The sequence below is a fragment of the Jaculus jaculus genome, chromosome 1 (genome assembly GCF_020740685.1).
Source record: "Jaculus jaculus isolate mJacJac1 chromosome 1, mJacJac1.mat.Y.cur, whole genome shotgun sequence".
Lineage (NCBI taxonomy): Eukaryota > Metazoa > Chordata > Mammalia > Rodentia > Dipodidae > Jaculus > Jaculus jaculus.
In genome coordinates this window covers 187409712-187425503 of record NC_059102.1, presented here as the reverse complement: position 1 = coordinate 187425503, position 15792 = coordinate 187409712, and the positions used below count along the sequence as shown (strand labels likewise).

The window sequence follows — 15792 nt, the reverse complement described above, 5'->3', positions numbered from 1 at the left end:
AGTGGGAAGAGGCATTTGAGGGCATAGTTGGGGGAGGGGGATTTGATAAAATTTAAGGGACTAAAGAAACCCAAACTTTTAAATTTTTTTCTTCTGAATTTCTTTCAAGATATGCCATTAGTTTTTTAGAGATGCAAAGTTGCTTCTTAGACACCATATACCAAGTGCCTGCCACAGAATTCCACTGTTGATAGGATTACCAGTGTAGGCTTTGTTGTGCAAGTGCTTTTCAGTGCATTATCTCCCAGCTGCTATGCTTACTGTATTCTCAGCTTCATGTTGTATTCTTTTGCTTTTTAGTATTTTCATAAAGTTGCTGGCCAGCTTCTACCTCTTGCATATAATCTTTTGAAGAGGAATCTGTTTGCAGAAATTATTGAAGATCATCTGGCAAACAGAAGTCAAGAGAACATAGACCAGCTTGCAGGATGAGTGAGTTCCTTTGCTTAGTATAAATATTTTAAAGTGGTACTGTCCAACATGTTTTTTCTTTTATTTTTAAGGAATACAGAAAATAAAATGGTGAAAACATTTCCTAAAACCTTTCATAATAAGCCTCTTCTGGGCTGGTGTGTGTTTGTTTTTCATAGCTGTCATATCATCTAATGGCTGACACTGTAGTCACAGTTTGGAGGAGAGTAATCTAGTACCTTTGGGTAACTAGACCACCCTTTCCTCCCAGGGAGCTGCTTCTTGAGAGGGTGCACAAACATACCTCATTCAGCATTCTAGAATATATGTCTTTGAGTGCTCACAGGGCGCTGAAGACTTTGGGTCTTGGACTTTTGGGTTTTAGGATTAAGTGTCCTTAAGTGGTAACATCTGTGGGAATATCTCCAAATTGGAAAACCTGAATTCTGAAAACTTTCTGTTCCTAAGAATTTTACATGAAGGATACATAACTGTGTACTTAAGTGGGCAAGAATTTGTTTCTTCTAAGTCTTAATATGAGCTACAGCTTCAAGGACTGGTCTTATGATGGTAAGGAATACATGGGAAGTAACATACAAAGAAATTGATTACTAATGTAAACAGAACTTTTGCGCAGTCCCTGCGTAACCCTAGATTACCAAAACTGCATCTAATCTCTTCCAGATGACTCATATTCTCCCAACTAGATCAATTATCCCATCAGGTATAGTCCTTAAAACAGTGCTTATTTTGCTGAGAGCCTGTCGTTTATCAATCAACACATCACAGTATTTCAATCTGTAATATATGAATTACATTGTATTTTTTTCCATTCTAATGGGCAAATATCAGGTTTTAAGGATCTGCTGTTTCAGTTACAGAAGTAGCTCCAGGCCCTGTACCTATCAGAACACATTATTTTATATTAAGACATTACAGTAACAGCTTATACACACTGTGATTTTAAAAGGTAACAAGGCCACCATAGTCATAAATTGGCTAACATTCTAGACACTTGAGTTTTCTTCTTAATTTCTTGAATTTTAAGGGGTTTAACTTTATACTGTTCCCGGTGTTAACACAGTTATAAAATAGATGATCCACATTTAAGTGATCTTCTATTAAGTCAACAAAAAAGGGCTGGGGAAATGGCCAAAGGACCCACCTTTGTTTCCCTAGGACCTACGAAAGCCAGATGTACAAGGTGGTGCATGCATCTGGAGTGCATTTGCAGCAGCTTGAAGGCCCTAGCACACCTATTCTCTCCATCTCTATCTGACTTTTTTTTCTCTCTCAAATAAGTAAATAAATAAAATACTTTTATAAGTCAGTAAAAAGTACCAGACTAGCTAAAAATACTAGATTTCCTTGAATTTTGTCATGTGGTGATGCAACAATCTCAAAAATTACAGTTTGTAAGAGTTTTTAAAAATATTTATTTTGAGAGGGAGAGAGAAGGGGTGCACCAGCTCCTCCAGCCACTGCAAACTAACTCCACATGCATGCTTCCACCTTGTACATATGGTTATGTGGGTGATGGGAAATCCAACCTGGATCCTTTGGTTTTACAGGCAAATGCCTTAACCACTAAGCAATTTCTCCAGCCCTGTAAGATATATAGATATAGGTGTGTGTGTGCGCGCACACGCGCCCCCCTTGGGATCAGTATGAATTCTAAAAGGACTTATCAAGGAATTAAAAGGATCAGCTTTCTGTCCATGTCACACACAAGCCTCACAAGAACTACCTTCAGAAGGCTATACTTGCATATTAACACCAAGATAGGACCTGGACATTAATGCCAATAATGTGACAGTTGTGGGACTGAGGATATAGCTCTATGGTAGAGCATCCTGCCTGAAATATGTGAGAACATGGACTTGGTACTCAGCCCTGCAAAAACTGTGTGTGTGTGTGAGAGAGACAGAGAGAGGGAGAGGGAGAGAGAAACAGACAGACACGTGGCAGTTATAATTTTTACATTTATGAACAGAGTTTCCAGAGGGCTGTCTCAATTGCCAACAAGTTGTGTCAAGGGTTCCAGGAAGAACCTGATCTTTCAGTTACTGAACATGTTTTCATTCAAGAACAAGCCCAAGCTCATCACTATATAATACCAAACCTTCTTTTCTGGCCTTTCCTTCACTTCTACAGGCATATTCCTACCTATACTTGCTTTAAAAACTATTTTTAGGGTTGAGTTCTCAGCAGCTTTTGGATTTTACGTTGGGGCATTTTGAGTATCCTCAGTGTTTGTCTACATCACTCTCCTCTCCCTAGAATCTAGCTGGAACATATTTTAAGTGCCTAAGCACTTTCATGAATAAAGCACCTTGCCCAATCAAGACTTAACAATCAATACCCAACTGTTGTAGTTACCTAAATACTGTAGCTACCTTTCTGTTGTTAGGACAAAATACCTGGCCAAAGGTGGCTGATAGGAGGAAAGGGTTTACACTTTGGCTTCCAGTCTCGGGAGGAAGCTTGGGGAAGGATGGTAGAGCTGGCAGAAAGCAGCAGGTGAGCTAAGCTATGCCACAGGAGAACTCTAAAACTATCCATAGCAGCATGTCTCCTCCAGCAAGGCCCCACCTCCCAAATGACACCAGCTTGGAGACCAAGCATTACAAAACAGGAGTCCATGGGAATATGTGATTTAAACTAACTCATATGGGTTAGTTAGCTTTCTCGAGCTCAATGGAGTTTCTGTATTTTCAGACATGTAGAATGGTTAAGTCCAAGGATGATGGAAAGCTATAAGCTATGTGGGAGGTGATGCTTTATATACTGTAGAACATAAGCCTCTCAGGTGACAGCCACTTTAACCTTACTGGCTAAAGAGCATTCTGTTGAAAATATCATCATATTCCTTGTTGGTGATGATGTCTCCACTATCCTGACCTCTCAGATCCCTGAACTACTAACAGTCTAGACCATCAACAAGCTTGTAACTGGTCCATATCAATAATGAAAACCAAACTCCCTTATTATAATTCCACACATCCTTCACTCTAAACGTCATCGCCCATCTTTCTTTCCATCTGTCTTCCTCTAGTACTTCAGCAATTGTTCAACTTGATTAAAGTTTGTAACCACCTCTTTCATCCTACCCATTCCATCTTCCTGTACTTTCCCATCTTTATAATCACTTATCTACCCTCAACTTCATGCTGCCTAAGTTAGGACCCTAAGTCATAAAGAACTGCCCATTCCTTACCTGAGATCTACTCAGAATCAAGTAGCTAGAGATAAAAATCACTATCTTGTCATTTGGTCTTATTTTAACTTCAGACACCTATGCCATATGCCCCCTGAACTTTGCTAAAATTTGTATTGCATCAGTTCATTTCAGTTCATTTCACTGAGAAAATATGATCAAATCAAAATAATTGGGGGTGGGAGAGTTGCTTAGTGGTTAAAGTGCTTGCCTGTGAAGCCTAAAGACCCAAGTTTGACTCTCCAGAACCCACTTAAGTCAGATGCACATGGTGGCATATGTGTCTGGAGTTCATTTGCAGTGGCTTGAGGCCCTGAAGCACCCATTCTCTCCCTGTTTCTCATAAATAGTTTAAAAAAAAAAAAAAAGAGCAAAATCTCAGGAGCCTGCCAACTGTGCATAATATTGACCTTTCTGCATTACCATAAAGGCTACTTAATGTTCTACCTTTTGTCCCAAGATCCCATTATCTCTGGGGTACACAAGGCTCTCTCTCTCTCAGACCATTAACTTCCTTCTGAAGCAGTCTCATAATTAGCAAAGAAAGCTATAATATACCGTATCTTAAAACCTGATCTTAGCCGGGTATGGTGACACATGCCTTTAATCCCAACACTTGGGAAGCAGAGGTAGGAGGATCACCTTGAGTTCAAAGACACCCTGAGACTACATAATGAATTCCAGGTCAGCCTGGGCTAGAGTGAGACCCTACCTCGAAAAACCAAAAAAATAAATAAATAAATAAAAACCTGATCTTGGGCCATTCTCTCTTGAACCTTTCCTTTAGTAACAACAGAAGTAATAATGTCTGGAATCTTAACCCTTAATAACAAATTCCTTTCCCGAAAACCTCACAGGAAAGGTACCTGTAGTTTCTTCCCTGCCAGTCTGACCTTATACTGTGGATGGCCATTCCTCTATCAACACTTGACTGTTGATGGCTCTTAAAGCTCTCCTTCACTTGCTTTTGTAGACACTTCCTTTTTAAAAAAAAAAATTTTTGTTATTTTTATTTATTTGAGAACGATAGAGAGGCAGAGAGAGAGAGAGTGACAGAATTGGCGCGCCAGGGCTTCCAGCCAGTGCAAATGAACTCCAGACGCATGCGCCCCCTTGTGCATCTGGCTAACATGGGTCCTGGGGAATGGAGCCCCGAACCGGGGTCCTTAGGCTTCACAGGCAAGCGCTTAACTGCTAAGCCATCTCTCCAGCCCAACACTTCCTTTATTTTTAGAATATATGTTTTAATATTTATGATTTATTTGATAGAGAAAGAGGGAGAGATAATGGGCGCACCAACCACTGCAAATGAACTCCAGACACGTGCACCCCCTCGTGCATCTGGCTAACGTGGGTCCTGAGGAATTGAACCTGGGTCCTCTGGCTTTGCAGGCAAACACCTTAACTGCTAAGCCATCCTTCCAGCCTGACACTTCCTTTTTTTCTTAAACTGAAGAGAGAGAATGGGCATGGCAGGGCCTCCAACCACTGCAAATGAACTCCAGATGCATGTGCCAGCTAGTACATCTATCTGGCTTTATGTGGGTCCTGGGGAATTGAGCGCTAGGCTTCACAAGCAAGCACCTTAACCACTATACCATCTCTCCAGCCCAAGACATCTCTTTTCAATAGGACCCCTCCCCAGCTCACTGGTTGGTAGTTCCTCCTTTTGCTGGCTCTCATCTCACCACATCTGCATGTAAGCCAGCACTCAATTGAGCCTTGTGCTGTTTATCTGTCCACAACTTTCTCTGCAATTTCATCCTGTCTAGAATCCACCCCTATTTAACTTTTAGGCTGGACCTTTCTCCTAAACTTGAATCTCATGTTTATTAGTGCCTATTTGACACCCCCACTTGGAATTCTAAAAGGTAGTCAAACCATTTTTGCATATGTGTGATGTGTGTAAGGGTACATGTTTTGGGGGTATACATCAAGGCCAGAGGTTTACACATGTTGCCTTCCTTCATGGCTGGCTACTCACTGAATCTGGAGCTTGCCAATGAGCTACTCTAGCTACCTAGCTTGTCCAGGGATCCTGCTTTTGCCTCCTGAACACTGGGACTACAAGCAGGTCACCACATCTGCCTGGCATTTCCCTGGGTGATAGGATCTGAACTTTAGTCCTCAAGAATGTGTGGTAAGTGCTTTACCACACTGAGCCACTTCCACAGCTCCAGGTGTTTAAAACTCAATGCCTAAAGTGAGATCACACTATAATTTCTTCCTCCTGAAGTCTTTCCCAGTCCAGGCCATTCCATTGTTCTGTCATTACTCAGACTAAAACCTTTGGAGACACTCCCTCATCCCTAAGCCCTCACTTCTACTCATCATACATCCATTAGCAAATTTTGTCTGACTTGTACCACCTCTGACAAGTCTGTCAGGCTCACATCTCTGATGTACTCACCTGGATTGTTCCAGAGCCCAACCAGCCCTCCTGCTGCCCCTCTGCCCATTTATCAGTGGAGTCATTTGCAGACAGATTATGCCACTTTTCTGCCTTACTCATTTGCCATTTTATTCAGAATAAATCAGGCTTTTTCACCACCTGCCTGCCTCTTTGCTACCATTCTCTCCTACCCCTCTACAGCCACAGTGGTCAACATGGTATTCCTTGAACCTTGCAAGAATATTTTACCTCAGGATGTTCTCTCTTCTTGAACATTCTCACAGGTATATGTTATTCTCTCAGATATTACCTTATAGTAATAAGTTAATGATACTACCTTGAGATTTTTGCTCAAATAATACCCTGAGGTATTCTATGACTGTTCTCTATGAACACAGGAACACCCATGCAAATAAGTACACACCTTCAGTTTTTGATCTCTAGGAATACTACTAGAATGGGCTTTTTGGCCTGATTTTGCATACTAATTGTAGTGTGTGGTACACAGTTCTTAAAATTTTGCTGAGAGAAGAATCACCATCTGATATAGTAAAGATTTGTGAGGGTTTTTCTTACTGGAATGTAAACTTCAAGACTATAAAATAGTGCCTAACGCTGTACATTCAATATGCAGTACTGAAAATAAATCATAAAGGATTACCCTGGCTTTTCACTCTTTTCCTTTTAACTAGAAATGTACTATTAGAAAACTGAAATCCTATTCAAATGTTTACCATTCCCTTTTAGAAAAGTTGTTAACATATCTCCAAGGAAATTTGTTAAAATCATGTAATTTAACCTGTTTTCATGAGTATTAATTTTCTTCAAACAATTAACATTTTTGAAAATGAACTAGAATCTTGACGGACAACAGCAATACTATCTTCTGTTCAAGCTACCATCAGTCTCCCTTCCTTGGCTCCTTGCTTACAAGTATAGGAATGGTGGTGCCCTGGCAGAAGCATTATAGTCACCACTCTGAGGCTGCATGTGCTAGGCACGCTGAGCTGCACCACATAGTGCAACAGTGTGGGGGTGGGGGGTTGTGACAGGTATAATTAAAGGCCAAACCACACATTGTTATAGAGATTTTAATAGATTTTCTGGTTAATTCATCACAGTAATCACTTTTACTGTAATGATATGCAGCTTTACTACACTAGTATAAATAAAAACAGATAAATACAACTCTAGGCAACATCACAGATTAACAAACTAAGCATTCTTCATGAACCAAAACTGAAAACAGTTATTAATAAGAATTCGAGATGCTGACACACTTGCCCATTCTCATCATACCTTCTCAAAAAGGGTACTCAAATAAGGCGCTACTCTAATTATATTGGTCAACGAGTTTGCCAATTAGTGAGGCACATGTATTTCATGGTCTCCACTATTTCATTTGGTTGAAAAGCAGATAAACCTTAATGTATGAAAAAGAAAACTAGAACAGATGCTAATACAAAAGAAAACCTCTGAATGCATCAAAAATCGGCACTTTTCCAATATTAGTAGTAAGACACATCAGAGATAGACATAAAACGAAGAAGAAAATTTATGTTTGAATATCCGCCCTGAAATGTCAGTCTCTGAAGCAAGATGAGTCATGAAAACAGAATCTGAAATAAAAGGAAATATGGACAGTAAAATCCAAGTTCGCTTTAGTGCATGAACCTATCTACAAAGAAACATGCTTCTCCTTAAGCCATACTGAGGAGTTGGTACTGGAGCAGTGCCTTGCACACTGCAGGTCTGCTCATGTGAATAAACAGACCTGTCATTTTAAACTATTTCACTGGGCACAGCCAAAGGTACACTTAAGGGGTTATAAAAAAGAACTCAAAATCTGCCAAGCAAAATAAGTAACGTGAAAAAATATTAATTTTTTGGCAGATTGTAGCATAGCTAAGAAATTCTAAAATTTAGCTCGACTTTCAATCATTCTAATATGGCTTCATGATCTTGTAAGTCTTCAAGTTCACACAGATCTGAGGTGATCTTCCAGGTATGGTTAAGAACTAGGAAGAGAAGAAATCACTTTCAAAATGTAAAAATGGCTCATTGCCAGTTGTTTCAGAAAAATGTCTGAAAAAATTCATTTGCCTATCAAAAATGCATAATCACGGGATATTTAGGCCAGCCTATTGAGCAAATTCCCTTTGCCAATAGCGAATTAAGAGCATGATTAGGACAGGCATTTCCCAGAACTCCTAATACTCTGTGTTGCATTTACCTCATCCTGCAAACATTGTGCACTCTAGCTATTCAAACCATCAGTGGACACCAAATACAGACAGGAACTACCCATCAATCAAAGGTGATGCTCAGCTTAGAATTTTAACTGCTACCTTTACAATTTTATTATTTCCATTATTTTGTTTAATTTTATTTTTCTAAAAGAAAAAAAAAGGCTAGCACTAAGTTTTGGTTTTCACCTACTAAGTAATTTAAGTGTTTTCAGCTTTCTGTTTGTGGGTCAGAATGGACAGATCAGAAGACAGAATCCAGGAGATGGCAGTGAGAGATCTGAAGAAGGTATATTTATGCGCACACTGGTCACAGAGAAGGAGCCACATTTTCTGAAACCCTTGCTCCCATTGTAAACGTTTATACCTCCATATTTGTAAGTCAAATTAGTCTATAAAAACCACACTAAAAAGATAAAATTATTTAAGTGCGATATGAACTGATCTGTATTTTATAAATTTTAATCCATAAAAATATAAATAAGAATGGTAATTTTTAAGAAAACAAATATACATTTAGTGCAAGTTATGAATTACACCTCATCTTCAGTGTCAGCAGTTAAACATCTTGAAAGAAAAGGACTGATATAGCTTCAAGGGAAAAATAATCCAGTGTTGTAACATGCAATTAATACCAGACACAGCTAATGGAATCCTTCCATCTCATCACTGTCACGCAGCAGCAGCTTAGTTATGCTGAACAGCACTTGTATGTCATAGTAGTAATTTTAGAAATAGAAAATTTGCATAAGACCAGGTCACATTATCCATAAAATCTGAGAGGAAAAATAAAACAGTTCAAAGTGAAGTTTGTTTTCAGTTCTGAACCACACAGCACATAAGCTGGGGATTTTGTTCATACTTCAGGATTTTAACCTGTTTGGCCAGCCTTTGTATGCACTGTTCCAAGCCTTAATGATGGTAGGACTTCATGGTTAATGGCACAAGAAACATTCCTTTCTTGTGATGAAACCTCAGGAAAATTACAGTACATCTCAATATGAGAAAGGACTGCTTCAAAAGGGTACACCAATTAAAGAGGCTTTGTTACAGCTCAGGAGAGAGGGAAAGAAAGAAAAGCTCTTCTGGAATGTAGAAATGTAATGCTTAACTATATAATTCATGAATTAAACAGAACAGTGCTGATAAAAAAAGGCAAGACCTTGCAGTCTTAGTAGATGGCTCACTTCAAAGTAATCCCTCCAGAAACAGGGATAATAATGTGTCTCTGAGATGCTGAAGTAACAGCCAGGTGCTCAAGGACTCCAGGTCAACTCCATGGAGGCTCAGGCCTACGCCATCATGGCACATCTGCCATGATGTAGCCAGTATAGAACGGCATGAGATGATTTACTGCTCCAGTTAGGGAACTACCTCTCTCCTTTCCCTTCCAAACAATTCCTCTACTCCACCAGCATGACTTGCAAACCAGGTTGCAAGAACTTCATTGGCTCATACTGTTTTTTGTTTTTTGTTGTTTTTTTTTTAAGAAGGAAAAAAAGTGGACAAGTCCCTCAGGTTAAAGAGTTGTGCTACTCAACAGACGAACTTCCTCTTCTGTTTCTTCTCTCTCTTCATCTATGGAATTCAGTTGAACATTATTGATGCGGGGTCTTGGTTTGCCGTCTGGGCCATATGACGGAGGATATCTTTTTTTGTTATAATGCCAAGGAGGCGCCTGAAAGGGATAAACAGAAGAGTGCTATTAAAATAAAAGGGAAAGGGAAAAGAGAAGCTACATCTACAGCTAAATCCTTTTTGTTGACAGGGATAGGTAGCAAAGCAAGCAGCCTGGTTTTGTATTTTCACAAAGGTTTCTTATTGGTAAAGGCAATGAAATTATCCAGCAGCCATCCTTTGAGATCAAAGTGCTGCCACCTCACAGAATGAGGTCCTTTCCACTGAGACTCAGCACCATATGTTTCATTGCAGCACAGCAATTTTGATTAAAGTATGCCAACAAAAAAGTGACAAAAATGGGAAAGATGTATGAACAGAGAATGATGCTGATCCAAACTGAGAAAGAAAAGTCATTCCCATTCTATTAAGAAAATAATTTTTAAAGTGCCTCTTAATACTTTTTGTTGAATAAAAAACAATTTTCAGAAATAACAACTTAAGGATTGCTCAGTTGTATGCAGAATATTCATGAAAGCACATACAATTGACATAAAATATTAAATAGTCAACACAAAGCTGTACTTCCAAACTTCAGAACCCAAAGAAAAAGTCTGCAGCATAATCCAGAGCATACTTATTAATGGTTCCTTTTTTGTTTTACTTTAGAGACCTCTAGCAAAGATAATAGTGCTTTTATGAAAGTCTTAGGTGTTAATGCTTACATTAAAAAATAGGTGAGAAATCAAGAAACAGTCATAATAGATTATTATTGGTGAAGCAGAAAGCAGAATGAGTAGGCATTGTATTTTGGTTAGTAATTTTTAAATAAAGGATGCATGAAACACTTGTGAAATATTAGCATACAACAAGAATACATATTCTGTGTACTTAAACATGGGGTCAGGTTTCATATCAATGTGCAAAATAATTTGAGGCATTAATTGCTAAAGCCAGACAATTTTGTTATAAGATAAATCAAAATTTATCTGTTGTAATACCACTAAGACATAAAGCCTGTTAACACAAATGCAATTGACCCCAAAAGCTGCTTATGGCATTCTAGAAACATACAAAAGGGGCACATACATGGCCTATGTACAACTCACTAATGAAATGGCAGGACACACATTCAAACTGAACATATGCAGGGGATAGCAGAAAAAGAATTACTATGATCACAAATGTTACACATTATGCTATAGTTAGTGTGCCCATTAAAAATTCATTCAACAGTCAGCAGTTCTACTTGCTAAGCTCATTAAAGTCACACAGGAGCTTAGGTCTACCACAAGACTACCACAGATTAGGAAGCATAAAGAATTAAGGGTTGGCGGGTGATAGAGCAGGCACTTTTTAACCAGTCAGGAGTCTTCTGAGACCGGTGCATCCACTAAGGTAAACAGATTTTTCATGTTTAAGCATGTCCAATAATGTTTCCTCATTCAAACACCAAACTTTTGTTCTTGAAGTTTTAAATTAAAACTAATGGTTTTGATGAGAGATGTTAACTTCTGCTTACTTTCTACAAGTGGAATTTTAGACGTAATCTAAATTTATCTCACAGACATCTGATCAGGTACAAATGTAAGTGGCAGCATGGTAAGACTGTTTTGTTTAGCCGGTATCTGGGAGAGAACTAAACCGTTCACAGGTTTCATGCCTCCTGACTCCTAGGGTGTCTAGTGAGGAGATCTGATACATCTAGTCACCAAGGGCTCCACGTGCTGCTTTAGTTGCTCGAGATGCTCTAAAATGTTCTTCTTAGTGATGATCCCCAAGACAATCCTGAAACAGATTATTATGCTAATAACTGTGAGAAATTAAATTAAAAGAGGTTCCAATCAAAATGATAAAGAATGAAGGAAGAAAATAAAAACATGAATCATAAGAATGCTTCTCATGAACTTTAGAAAGATAAAAACAAAAGATGATTTAAAAACTTAGGCTCCCTTTGCAGAAATTCTACTGGCTTCAAAAGTGACAGATTATTATTTGTAGTGGTGGGTTATTTTCCTCTCATTAAAAATCAAAATTATGAAAGTTTAGTATGGAAATGACTAAAATGAAAAGTACAAAAGAAACAATACTGACACAGCTATAAACCTGAAATTTAGATTCACTTTCAGTGTTCTCTCCTTAGGTGATTGTATTTTTCTAATTCTACAGTGTTGTAATAGCAGCTGTCATTTAGACCTAGGAGAGGAAGGCTTAGTTTCAGAGTCTGTGAGGAGATTTAAGAAATCTCTTGTATTTGACCATTATTTGGAATTCAAAGCAAAGCAATATGCAGTAAATACTGCTGTCCCCAGACAGGCTTCCTTGTTTTTAATGTATTGAAGGTAACTGCTTATTAAAAGCCATAACCATATGAGGAAGGTCCAAAGTGATATTTATTTAATGCACACTAAAGTTATTTCTCAGATTACATGTCATCACATCAAAGGTATGGTCACAAATTCTTATATCTGAAACTAATTGGACTGCTTTTAATTATCAAAACAAACACCCACTTCCTGGCTTTATAACAAATGAATGCATTCACAGTGTGGGGCAATATTAACAGCAAAAGTAAAACACCCAAGAAAGACTTGAAAGCCTGGAAGCCCATCCAAAACGCCCTTCAGAGGGACTGAGCTTTTCCTCAGTGATCTGGTTAAATTAACTCTCCTGGTAAGCTGCCTTTGAATATCTGACTTGCTCAAGAATCACACCAGGGGACTTTAGAGAAATATGGACCTTATTTATAATCATGTCCCTTATTAAACAAGAGTGGCGGGGAGATGGGGAAGCAGTGGATAGAAAAATTGAAAAGCAGAAACAGGTTCTCTGTTCATGTTTTGTTACTATTTTCTATTTATTTTATAAAGACAAAAGTTTCAGTCTGGGAACTTCCCTCTTAAAGGTCAGAAACTACATTATATAAAATGAATAGTAAGAGGCTGGAAAGATAGCTCAGCAGTTGAAAGCACTTGCTTGCAAAGCCTGATGGCCCAACTTGGAATCCTTAGTACCCAACACAAAGCCAGATGCATAATGTGGCGTGTGTCTGGAGTTTGTTTGCAGTGGCAGGAGGTCCTGGTGAACCCATCGCCCTGATTCTCTGTCTTTATCTGCTTGCATATAAGTATTTGTTTAAAAAAAAATGAATATTTGGTCACTAAATGGAGGTTGTTCTTTGACTAAATGTTTTGAATTCTTTTTTAAAAAAAAAAGCTATTGGGGTGGTAGTGAATTATTCAAAGTACATTCTATGCATGTGTGAAAATGTAATGTAACCTATATTTTATACTGTTACTATATGATAAGAAAAAATCTTTAAAAAGCTCTCAGCTCATATGACTTTATAGTTATTAGGAAACTTGACAAATCAATGAGAAAAATTTTCACTCTTACTCATGTTTATCTAATAGAATGATTAATTTCCGTTTTATTAGTAAACTCTACCATCCTGTGCCTTAGTTAGGAAAAGTTACAAATTTGTAAGGACCAAGTGGCAAAATGAGAGACTTATAGAATGACAACTAGAAAGGGAGAAATCCAGTTCCCAGTTCAGCAGTGAAGACTGGCCAGAGCGGTGAGACCAGGATAAGGGCTGCTTTGGTGATTGTAGGGAGGGAAATCAGCACAAAGTGTGTCTCATTTGAAAATAACACACTTTCTTTTTAAGCTGACAAGTAATGCAAAAACAAACAGCACAGAAACCAGCATTTCACAGAGTACGTTCCAAAGAGCACTGGTCCCATGAATTCTTCCCATTTCTTTCACCCCACCAAAAAATGGTTGCATTTGCAATAAGTTATAAGAACTATGTTTCCTATTACCCCAATCTGGAAATCAAAGAATATCAATATTTTTAAAGTCCTGAGAAGTCCAAAGCAACATCAGTTATATTTAATTAAATACTGTCTAAACTTACTTAGTTGCAATTTTTTTTTTTTGAACAACTCCTTATTCTCATCCTATCTACCAAGACTGAGAAATCCTCCTAAATTAAAATATAGAATGTGGGACATCAATACTTAGCTGACACCTTCTGGTCAGCAGCCACAATGCCCGTCATCCGTCATCTCATTCTTTTTTGTGTCCCCGTTTAAGGCCCTGGCATGACCTGGAGAATACTGATGGCTGCTCTCACACAAGCCAGGACTCCTAACTTAACCTCACAGAAGACATCCTACGCTTCCTTACATCCCTTACAGAAAACAGAGTCCCAAGAGCCACCTCCCCAAATCATCTTTTTTTTTTTTTCCAAAAAGGACACAAAAAAAATGAGATCAAGACAAAGTTCCTTCACTTTTCATATAAGCTATCAGTATCAGGTTAAAATTTTAACTGGCTAACTCATGTCCCCTAACACTTTAATTATTTCACTCTTAAACATTTTTCTGTGAATTAATCAGCAAGATGAAACATAAGATATAATGTTAATGAAATTATGGCCCTGTGGTCATAATTAATCACAACCTAGGAATGACATTTGTGTGTTAGTTAGCACAGAAAGGAAAACATGCCAGCACAGAGAACAGCTCAAAGCAAGTCATGGCTTAGAAATAGTTCACCTTAGGTTCCAACTGAGGAATTTAAGAATTAAAAGGACACAAGGCAAAGCTTTATGACAAAATGTTTACCTAGCATTTGTTAACTTTTTAAATCATGAAAAGTGGCATTGCTATTTTTTAAATTAGAAAGCAATTTATGGTGCACAAATACTTTATGGTACACATCTCTTCTTTAACAGTGCCTATGATATTTAATAATTCCAAACTACTTTTTTTTATAATGGCATTTAAATATCTTTTAATTGCTCATTTATACAAATGACTTTAGATCAAGCACAGGCCAAATGTAAGTTGTAGTAACATTTACATTTAGTGTAAGGTTTTAAAAATAATGCAAAGTTCATTCACAGTACCAAACTACTTCTTAATAAAAGCTTTATCCCTTTCAGTGATTCTAGGAGAAGCCCCCATACATGCTCTCTGGTCTGTTTTTCTGTATGCCTTTCTTATCCTTGGTGCTTAAATCTATATTAAAATATCTTTGTTAACCGCCCCCCCCAAAGAACTTTATGTACTTAATGATTTATTTCCTGCTTCTGTAATTTTAATTAGCAAATTGCATAGCACTGACCATGAATCTAATGCTCTCAGTTTTTGTTATTTACAGAAGTAAAAATATCAATGATATTCCTATTCCTAACCTGATATGATCTACTTTACTGGCCAAGAAAATGTTTTTGTAGGTTAAGAAATAAACACCACCACCAAAAAAGGTGGGCGTGGTGGTGCATGCCTATAATCCCAGCACTCTGGAGGCAGAAGTAGGAGGATCGCTGTGAGTTTGAGGACAGCCTGAGACTCCATAGTGAATTCCAGGTCAGACAAGAGCAAGACCCTACCTTAAAAAACCACACACACACACACACACACACACACACACACACACACACAGACAAAATTATATACTACAGTGTACTAATTTATAGTGTGAAATAGTAGCAAGAAATTGGGCTTTTTAAGTTGGAAGGAGAGTATGAGCAAATCATGAAACCTGCCTGTTTTAATTACTACCTTTATGAATGAGGATCCTCCACTAAGTGTGCAGTTCCCATAGAGTTCAATGAAGAAATGTGAAAGTGTTTGCAAAATCATTTTCTTCCTTTCTATTCTTTAGGATTCCTTTCTCTAAAGACATCAGGTATTCTGTTACCCACATTTGAACAAAATGTAAAAAATGAAATAAAAATACTTGCTGTGTAAATTCTCGTAAGTTTTTTGTTTATTTTTGTTTTATTTTGGTTCAGTTGGATTTTTCAAGGTAGGGTCTTGCCCAGTCTGACCTGGAGTTCACTATGTAGTCTCAGGCTGGCCTTGAACTCAGTGAACCTTCTATCTCTGCCTCCCAAC

General features: G+C 38.0%; 2 protein-coding genes across 10 annotated transcripts in view; one reads left to right on the top strand and one right to left on the bottom strand.

Moving 5' to 3' along the window:
- Positions 1-15262, top strand: part of LOC101616519 (histone PARylation factor 1) — a 39911-nt gene extending 24649 nt beyond the window's left edge. Inside the window, exons 8-9 of one of the 2 annotated variants that reach the window (XM_045141350.1) lie at positions 301-432; positions 13982-15262. In XM_045141350.1, the coding sequence (XP_044997285.1) occupies positions 301-432 (132 nt within the window). In that variant the 3' untranslated portion in view covers positions 13982-15262. Of the gene's footprint in view, positions 1-300; positions 547-13981 lie in introns of those variants that run through there. The other variant, XM_004657141.3, reaches the window with a different exon arrangement.
- The window catches only part of Clcn3 (chloride voltage-gated channel 3), a 95533-nt gene continuing 86836 nt past the window's right edge, over positions 7096-15792 (bottom strand). For 5 of the 8 annotated variants that reach the window (XM_004657142.2, XM_045141338.1, XM_045141333.1 and 2 more), the window contains 2 exons: positions 11596-11671; positions 7096-9944 (listed from right to left, as the gene is read on the bottom strand). In XM_004657142.2, coding sequence (XP_004657199.1) covers positions 9786-9944; positions 11596-11671 — 235 coding nt within the window. In that variant the 3' untranslated portion in view covers positions 7096-9785. Of the gene's footprint in view, positions 9945-11546; positions 11672-15792 lie in introns of all 8 variants that reach the window. The other 3 variants (XM_045141327.1, XM_004657145.2, XM_045141326.1) reach the window with 2 other exon arrangements.